This window comes from Lycorma delicatula, chromosome 4 (assembly GCF_047948215.1).
Source record: "Lycorma delicatula isolate Av1 chromosome 4, ASM4794821v1, whole genome shotgun sequence".
Classification (NCBI taxonomy): Eukaryota; Metazoa; Arthropoda; class Insecta; order Hemiptera; family Fulgoridae; genus Lycorma; species Lycorma delicatula.
Window position 1 is genome coordinate 196035207 of NC_134458.1, and position 10866 is coordinate 196046072.

Below are 10866 nucleotides of genomic sequence, written 5' to 3' on the forward strand. Positions count from 1 at the left end.
GTAAATTTTTTTATGTAATTTAATGCCCCTTAGACAGCAAGAATTTCTCTGCTGGTGTTTGGTATCATTCAAACTCTCATAAAGAGAAGGGAACAAAAAAACACTTTTTTAAATTACATTTTTGTATTTTAAAACATACATTTTATATTAACATACTTTGGTTAGTAAGCAGCAGGACTGTTTGAATAGCAAGTATATTAGAACTGTTAATTTAAATCCCTTGTTCCTGACTACCCTTCATTCATAGATTATGGTTCATTTTCATATAAGGAAAACAGTATTAATACCCACCCAGCTTCACTTTCCTGCAATATGTGCATAGCAGGTGACTACAACAGCACTCTCTGTGGTGATTCTACCACTCACCTGTGACGTCACAACATAGCAGATGACTACAACAGAATTTTTTTGGGGTGGGAGTGCGATTTTGCAAAAATATTTTTTGCAAATATTGTTATTTTTTAATCGTTAACAATTGTGCTTAAGAAAAATATGACCTTAATTAGGCAAAATCCCAAAATACTGAGGGTGACCTTACTCTACAGCCTCACCTCATTGATCTTTTAAGTTGAAAATTTAATGGCATCAATGCCCCCCCATTGATGAAGAAGTAATCTGACCAAGTTTGGTCAAAATTGGTCCAGTAGTTGTGGAGGTAAAAGCACATTAAACACATGTACATACAAACTTTAACACCCAGAAAATTTCCATCTGATTTTTTGTGTTCCTTACATGTCAAAAGGTCAAGATCCAGTGAAAACCGCATATGCCCAAATTGGACCAATTACAATACTTTCCCTTCTAGCGCTGTAGCTCTGCTATAGCACTATCTAGACATCGAAAGTAAAAATACTCAAGTATAATTTATTTTTTTCATTATTACTAAAGCATTTTTTTGTTTTGTTTTCAGATAATCCTCTGATATGTGATTGTCAACTCCGATGGTATAAAGACTGGTTGAAAAACTTAAAAGACAAAGATGATGATTTTATGCAGAAGAAAAATACACTATGTACGATGATACAAGAGCACCGTGAGTACACTGTTCAAAATATACCTCTTGACCGGATGAATTGCATTGGAAAAAATATAATGGGCAGATCATCACAAACGACCGGCAATAGTATCAAAACACAACCAGAATCGATAATAAAAATAGGATTCGCTATATGTAACCTAATCTATTGGGTATACTGATAATTAATTTTGGGAAAAATTTTTTATTTCTAAAAATAAAATTTAGCATCGGCATCGTTTGATGTCTATTAATCTAAAAAGAAAGACGAGACTTAAAACCATAAATTACATCACGTAACCAACACAATTAATCAGATATTATATAAACTGGTATTCTTCCAGTCTAATAAGTAATAAAATAAATATTATATTATTATTACTTGTATATTATTGATAAAGGTATAAAAATATACACAGTATCACCAACAAATGTTTTTTATACTGTAATTTGTACATGTTATATTGATTTTATTTCATAAAATTCATAAAATAAATAAAATGAAAAAATGATTTTTCTGTACGTTAATAAAATTTTATAATATTCTTTACAAAAAAAAAGTGCATTTAATTTTATTTAATGATGAATTTATTTATAAAATAAGGTAATATTAGATACATCATCAGTTACTTACGTATTTTACGCACACAAGCATAAATATATAATTATATTCAAATGTTCTGTAATAACTTCTTTTTTCTTTAAACATATTTTTTATAAACAATATAAAAAAAATTTAGGATTATAGAAGAAAAGAAAGATTCATAGTCCAACGTTAAATACTAACATTAACATTTTTTTTAATACTATAAATTATTAAAAATAAGAGTTATAACCAGTTTCCATTGGGGATTTGAATTTGTATTAATGATAAGAAATTTCTTTTTTAAATGAGTTACAGTTTTGTTTCTATAATTTCTGTATAGTGTACACAAATGTTAAGTAAAGATGTGAAGCAAATATCTGTATTCATAAATCAACAATATTCAAAAGAGAAAAATATAATATAATTTATTACAAGTGTGTATATGATTAAATACAAATGTAGAGCGAAGGTATCAGAGGAAATACATGAATTTTTAAAAATGAAACCTTAAAATAATGCTTTTAAAAGTTTTATTTGTTAAAGCTTTCACTGTTTCCATGAATGTCATTATAAACAATTATTTCAATGGCCAAAACCATTTAATAAAATTCTCTTCATAAGAAGTTACACATATTATCCCACAGGTTATTCTAATTTGCATCAACCAAATAAATATCACATTTTAATCTGAATAAACATGTCTCTAAAAGGAACTACTATTGTTCCTGTGTTTATCTGATAGTTGAAGAGAAACTAATGAGATAACATTGATAAAGATTATTGCCAGGAGCATTTAATATACGATACAGTATATAAAATGAAGTATATTTTCATTCATACACAACTCACAAGTCCAAAGCAATTCTTAAGTCCAGTACTATAATCAACAATTATACAAGACAGTGCTGACAAAGTTTATTTATTTTATAATTTATTTATCGTACAAATAAAAAAAAACAATATATTTCAATTAGTAAATATTTTTTTTTTTTTTGTAAACTGCAACAAAATAACTGGGTGCCATATATATAAATGAAAGAATTCTATTTTTATTAACAATTAATGTCATGTGCTTCAAGCTGGGTCAAAAAAGCAGACAATGTCTTAATGATCTCTCTTACTGTACCACTTGTTAGGATGTGCTTCATAGTTTGGAGCAGGGCCGGACTAAGCTTGAGTGAAGCCGAGGATGGGCTTGGTAGGGGCATAGTTAAGGAATGACTTATCCTTCCGAATCCTGATATAAAAAGAATAAATTTTTCATCAAAAATTGTGCGATAAAAATTTTTTTTTTTTTTTTTTTTACTATTAATAAACTTAATACGTATTTGATACACACAAATAACATTAACAAATATTTTTTCATGTTTTCAACTTTTAATACACGAGATGATCGTTAAAATTAATCGTATTAAATTTAATTATCTATCTTTGTAAACAAATTTGGTTAGTTATATTATTTTGCATGTTATATCATCATAAAAAAACTTTTCGTGCTTTCTTTTCGAAGTAATCATTATCATCATATATGCCTTAATAAATCACTTTCAAGACTAGTACAATTTAGTCGATCTTGATCTACTGAAGCTCTCAATCTAGATTTTAATAATTTTAATCTCAAGAAAGACTAGTTGTCATAAGAATGAGATACATTTTCAGTTAAGATGTATGTATTAGGAAAACTTCTTGTAAATTTTTTTTCAATTATCAAATTGTACATCTTAGCCTCAACACATATTTCACTCATTTCTGCTTCATCTTTATTCTTCTCCTTGTTCTATACTATGAGTGCATTCGAATGTGCATAGAATCTCTGCACTGTGATTAAATAGAAATTCAATACGCAAAAGCTTGAAGTACACAAAAATGATTTCAAAATCTAGAAATGATCATAAAATATATCTTTTTTATTCAATTTATTTTTCAATTTTTACAATTTCAAAAAATTTTTATTTCAAAATAAATTTTTTTTTACTTTTCAAAAAAGGTTTTTTCTTTAATTGGTGGGGCCCATGAGTGCCACCCATGTAGCCCATGCCTTAAACCAGCCCTAGTTTGGAGTGATCTCCGTTGTAGAGACTGTTCTCAACCAGTCCTTCCCATTTATGTAGGATATCCTTGCTTACTGTTTCTTGCTAGCCCATTTTTACAAAATTCAACAGTCCAGAGAGAGTTGTTTGGGTAACCAAAAACTTATAGCTATTTTAATAATATAACTCCTTTAAATTCTTAAATCTTTTCTATAAACCGAGTAAATTCCACTAAAATGTTTTCCACCATCAATCTGTGTAGAAGCACATTTCTGATTTTGTAATTGGAACCTTCCTACCAATACTCACTAGATGATTCAATATCCTTGTTTGCAATCAGAGAGAACTTTCATCTTTTTTATTCAATCACAATGTTTAAGTCTCTATTACTTGTTCCCTGGTGTATTATAATATTGGACTTCCAGTGTATTAAATTCATCATCAGTATGCAAGCTGGCACATTTGCGGAATGTGTGAAAATAATGACCAGCCAGTAGCAGTTAACAAACTAACATCTAACTTCAATTCCTGGCAATCATCTAATCTTTTTCATTGATCTCATCTTCCTCATTAAAATACATGTAAAAACAAGTCCAAAATCATTTTAGTTGCAGGCCACTTTTAATAATAATACTACCTGCAATTCCACTGATTAAAGATCCATTGTGGCTCCAAAAAGATCTTCTAGAAGCACAATTTAGAATGTTTTGAAAGTGCATCAACTTAACTTTATTAAGGTTTTCATTTCCTATAAAATAAAAATGACTATAATTTTTTTTCTTAAAAAAATAATGTCTCATTATACTCAAAGCTTACCAACCTTAATCGATTTCTCTTATAGTAATGGTATTCATTATAAACCAGTTCCTATAGTGAAAAGAATAAAGTTGTTACTTGTAGACAGGGCCAATCCTAGCGTTTTTGCCGCTGTAAGCAAACCCAAAAAATGCCACCCCCAGCTTAAAAAAAACACAGAATGGCAATGTTAACTAGAAAAATGGCATATAATTGAATTAAGACAATAATACTAATACAGATTTACAGAAAATTGTTTTACTGAAAAACAAAATTTACATTTTTAATGAACTAACAACAACAAAGTTACAAACTAAAACTAGTACCTACTAGTTTCAGAAATAATTTAAATATACTTTTAAATCAATAAACAAAATTTGTACTAATAACTAGTAAATAATTTTAATTTCTAGATTCAAGTAATCAAAATATATTTTTGTGGGTTGTGGATATTTTTTTTGCGCTCTAGTTCAAGTAGGTTTGCTGCGCCTAAATTTTTCCACTGTAGGCAGTTGTCTTCCTTACCTACAGCCTAGGGCCAGCCCTGCTTATAGAACTGAATGTCACTTGCATGTCTGAAAGTAAGCTCGACATGGTGTTATGCATTAGCTTAATGAAGATGGCAACAAGAGACCACTTTCCCTCATTTTCTTGAGTATATTCGGCATAGAATGGTTATTATTCATGAGAATGGCTATGCCATTTTGCAGAACCTGTCATAAGTTATATATCAAAAACTATTCAGTTATGGCATCTAACAGACATAAGTAACCAACCGATCACCTTTTTCCTAGCGATGTATATTTCTATCTAACGTTTTTTCAAGAACTTGTGACCTACAGATAATAAAAAATTCTTATTTAAAAATCTTAAATACTGTATACAAATGAGTACACACAAAATCTTTCATCAAATATTGATGGAATGTTACAAAAAATAAAATAAAAAGTTCTTTATTTAGCCTCAATTGCTGATACATAATACTTGAAACAAATCCCCTCTGTGGAAACAGGTCTTTAGTTTTTTTTTTCTATTACATTTAGCTGAATCAGAATTTTTTGTTACAATTCTTTTCTCCTGAAAAACATTTACAAAAAAAAAAAAAAAAAAAAAACAATGGTGAGTATCATGAAATTTAAACAGCGCTTTCATTTATCCATTATAACAAACAAGCAAAAAAAGAAACACTATCAGCCACTGTATGTAAGAATGCATAATTAAAATTGGTTTCTCAGACTGTAATTCAAAATTAAATAATAAACATGGATGTTATAACCTTAATGCAAACTCCCTTTTATACTCTTGATGCAAACCTAACATCAGTTCATTAAACAAAAAATAAAAAAACAAATGAGAAACCAAGATAACAGAAATTTACACAGGTACAACAGACAAGAATTAAATTTAAGTTACATTTCATTGTAAATTAATTTGTTGTACGTATCAAGCATAATTTCTAAATTTTCTATAGAATTATGTAATTATAGAATTTTTCAATTAATTATTGTATTAATATATTTCATATTATATATATTTACCTCTGTATCTTTAAAAAAAAAAAAGAATGTATTTATCATCTACATAAATGCATGCATCTAACAGTATGAGTGAGTGCATGTAATATCTACATACATATATGCACACATATATTAAAAAGAGTGAATGTTCTTGTAAATATGTTTAATGGCTTTTTTTTTGTTTTTTTTTAAGTTTACATTTAATAAAATAAATATCAAATATAAATATATATCTAGTTAAAATTAATTTAGTAGTAATTTCTGTACTAGAAAGATAAGTTCAATAATGATTTTGATTAAAATGTTATTTGAACGAAGAATTATACAATGAATACTAATCTATATTGTTAAATATTTAATACTCTTTTACTCTTCCTGCCCACCTGCATATTTGAAATGTGTAATTAATTAATTATACTCTTAGTTAAATATCTTTGTAGTCATCATCCTGAATAGAAATTCCAAACAAATCAACTACGTTTGATAATTTCTCTGATTTTTTTTCTATCTTTATATAATGTTCCTTTCTGTCTTAATAATTACTGGTATCCATAAAATAAAATACTAAGGAATCTGATGATGCATTTTAATTTAAACTTGTAATTGCTTATAATATTTTATTAAAACTTTAATAATGTAAGCTATTTCTTTCTTAATTTCATCATAAAAATAAATTAAACACTGTTAGAATTTTTTAAATGATTAAAAATTAATAACTGTAAATATATTAATTAGAAACAGAAAGAAACCAAATAGTTTCATTAATTAATTATTATTATTATTAAATATATATATTTAAATTAACCTTTTAAAAAATGCATACATTACATTAAGTTGTAACGCCACTTTAAAAATTAGTAAATTAAACTATTATTTAATTTTATTGATTATAAATTAAATTTGAAATTAATAAGTCTATTAAAGTTCAATTATTTAAAGAAATTAACTTTATATTAAATTGACAGGGCCTTTAAAATAAATAGAATTCCAGTATAGTTAATGAAATTTAACTTGTTCAAGACCATATATTAAATATAAGTGAACAAATTAATTTGTTTTATCACTACAACCTAATTTCTTAAATAAATCGAGGATATGTTGACATAACAACAAGGTACAACTGCACTACTGTCATTTTGATAACCAAGTAGGAATGTATACATTGAAATATAATTTATATTGCGATAAGCTGGTTTTTATTTGTTAATAAATTAGCAATATGCTATTGCTAATTGCTATTTTTGGTAACTTTATTTTTTAAATAAATATTTCAGTTTATTACCATATAAATACTATAGTATAAATTAAATATTAAAGTAGTAAGGTTAATGAATTGGAACATTTTTTTAACTTCTGACTTCAATTTCACTTTAAAATAATTTTGACATTACTGTACACATATTTTACTTGCCGCTTTAAATTATTATAAAATAATTTCAATGGACCACAACACATTGAAACCATAACAAGCATATTCAGATAAATAAAAAAAGATCCTGGCGTTTAATTGAACCACCACCTCCCAACTTCATTTACCCTAAATGGATACTAATAATACAGATATTGTAAGTAGTTGAAAAAGTAAGAGAAAGAAATGTGGAAATTAATAGGGGATTGTTAAAGAAATTGTATTTTTTGTAGTAAAATTTATAAATATGACTGTTCAAAAAGTACTGATAATAAACTAGGTGAACTAGTTTATTATCTGGACAGTGTAACAAATTTAAAATGTGGTTACTCAATCATTTATTTACACCAGCAGAAGTTAATCGGCAAATAAACTTGTTATAGATCTTAGCTCTCATATTAATCCAAGTCAAGCAATTCAGCCCTACAGTTTTGTCATTTTTTACAATTACTGTAAACTAATTAAACACATCGTCAACTATAGTAAATTTTAATTTTCACATAATTATTTTTACATTTCTCTTTTACTAAATGTGCCAATAAAATCCTGTGCAATGTCCAAATCCAGAAGAAATAATTGTCCTCTCTAATCTTAGACAAAATTCCTGATGGATCTTCTAAAAGTTGTTCTATTTTAACATCAGCAAGTTCCACTTTGTAAGGAATCAATATAAATCTCTCCTTGTATCTGTCAAATATGGCAGCAAGTTCTTCTGTTAAAAGCTGTTTTAATTTTACAAGTTCTTGTTTGCTATAAAGACTAGGCTTTTTAGTTTTAACACTGTGTCCTGCTAACTTCTACTTGGAAGACTAACCATGTAAGTAGCTGTTGCAAGCTCCACAAATTTTTTTTTAACCATTAATGTTCTGTTTTTAAGCTCGCCATCTTTTGCATCTAAGATTTTTCAAATCATTGTGTTGTTGCAGAAAAGGTAAGTTAATTGTTTTAAAGTTTGGTAAATTGTTTTGCGTTTTAAACAAACCTTACTCTTTCTGGTAGTTTCGTGTGTAATTTGTCAGCTACTTCAGTAACAAGATTTCCTATATTTTCTGTTAATTATTAACATGTTATATTAGTCTGTTAATTATTACTGACTCGCTCACCTTTTTTAAATCCAATCTGAACAAGTCCTTTAAAGTAGTGGGAACTTCATTTGTTCACCTTTTGAACAGTCATATTTATAAATTTTACTATAAAATAATACAATTTCTTTAACGTCCCCTATTAATTTACACAGATTTTTCTCTTACTTTTTCAACTACTTACAATTTCCATATAATTATATTAGTGTCTATTTAGGGTAAATATGAAATAGTTGGGAAGTGGTAGTTCAACCATATGTCAGGATCTTTTTTCACCTATCTGATATGTTCGATAGACTTGGTGAGAATAGTGTACTGTGATAAAGATTCAGTTATATACATTGAGTCTGGATTGAGACAATAGAGACTGGTGATCTGCTTAGTGGAATGAATAGATGAATTATGAGGTGACGATTAAATGAATTTTTTTCATTGAGTCTTAAGAGTTATAGTTAAACAACTTTAAAAGGCAGTGTGTGACTAAAATAAAAGGGTTTACTTTGAACTATACAAATTCAAAAGTGTTGGATATGAATGTTACGCGTAAAGTGGTTGAAAGAGAAACTGAATCTGTAACTGTAATTTGCAATCAAATAATGAGAGAAGTAAAGTCTAAACATCTTGTAAATAAAAAGATCACGAAGAAGTTTCAGTTTGATTATGATAAAAGGATGACACTATAAGAGAAATATGGAATAACTGATACCTTGCCTTGGGGATATTAAAATTGAATATGCAATAAATGGTTACAGTGATGAAGCAAAGGATTTTAATTGGCTGCAGTCCATTGAAATTATTTTAAGAGAATTCAAAGGCAGAAATGGGAAAATGTTCTAAATAATCAACCTTACTATTTATTAACATATACAATCTAACTCGAGTAATCTAAGCAGCACTGCTACCTAGACTTTGTGTGAATGAAACCTTGTTATTTTTTAAAATAAAATTAAAAGAATAAAACAAAATACATCTATAACTAAAAACTAGTAATTATTATACACATGAAATTTTGTTGACAACATACTAATAAAATCTCATATCAAATTATTATCAGGTCAGCAAACTTTAATTTATTGAAAAGATTGAATTACAAACAATTTTTATTAATTTAATTTTTGACTAATTGATGGCTACTTTTAAATACTTAAATTTATTAAATTTTCAAGAAAGTCCTGTCAACTTAATACACACCTTAAAAATTTCAATATTGTTAAGTACAGATCAAACATTCAGTAACTTAAGGTAAAGGGTATGTTTGTTTATATAATGAAAATAAAAGAATTTTGATAAGCTAAGTTACATTATTCAAACTAAAAATTTAATATTATAATTAAAATTATTTTAGAAAACTACAAGAACAACTCCAAAAAGCACTTCTTTTGGATGCACCTTTAATTAATTTACTAGTGAGTAGTTTTTTCAATTTAAAAGGAATATAATTATGTTCTAAAAACGTTAAAACAAAGAATTGATGTAAAACAATAATAAAATTATGAATGAAAATTGAAATCATAAAATTGGTTGTCCATAAATTAATGTTCTGCTAAGGAGGAAGAGGTTTTACTAAAATATGATGTAATGATAAAATTAATTTTGTATTTAAATCTATGCAATAACTTAAAGAATTATATTAAATTTACCATATTTAAAAATTTGTTATATCAATACAAAAAATATTTAAATTTAAAGAGATTTAAATTAAAAGAGATTAAATTTTATCAATATTTAAATTGTGGTATTAAAAATAAAATTTTAGATAATTGGACAAAGAATAATAATAATAGAGTAAAATAAGTTATCTCTGAGAAAAAAGAAACCAAAAGTCATTTTCAGACAATTTAAGTATTAGAAAAATAACATATCATTTATATAAATTTTTTTGATAAGTACACTTTATAATACTATTGAACATTATTGTATAATAAAAAATATTTATAAGTAATGTATATGATATAATATTATATTATATGATATAATATAATGTAGAATGTTATATAGAATGTATAATTTATAGAATGTTATTCTATAAATAAAAGATTAAATGATGGTATATTGTTAATGTTTAATTTTCTATAATAATCGTGCTGTTTATTATTATTACTATTAAAAATATTATAATTGAATTTTATTGGAATAATATAACATTTAACTTTTATGGGTGTAAAAAAGAATATATGGACATTTCATCTAAATTTTTATATTTCATTATATGAGAATTGTCAATATATAGAATATATACTTATAAATATATATAAAGAATAACCCCATTCATCCAAACTAGATGGGACTGTGAATGCGATCAAGATTAATGAAATTTCATGGTTAAAATGAGTTTTATATTTAGATGATTATGAATATTTTTTTTTAATATATATAATAATAAAATTCAAACTTTATTAATAATAGACTTAGGCTATTATAAACAGCTTAGGC

General features: G+C 26.2%; 1 protein-coding gene across 1 annotated transcript in view; it reads left to right on the forward strand.

Moving 5' to 3' along the window:
- Positions 1–1459, forward strand: part of LOC142324184 (uncharacterized) — a 315884-nt gene extending 314425 nt beyond the window's left edge. The window contains exon 8 of the mRNA XM_075364931.1: positions 911–1459. Coding sequence (XP_075221046.1) covers positions 911–1197 — 287 coding nt within the window. The 3' untranslated portion in view covers positions 1198–1459. The remainder of the gene's footprint in view (positions 1–910) is intronic.
- Positions 1460–10866: the final 9407 nt, after the last annotated feature.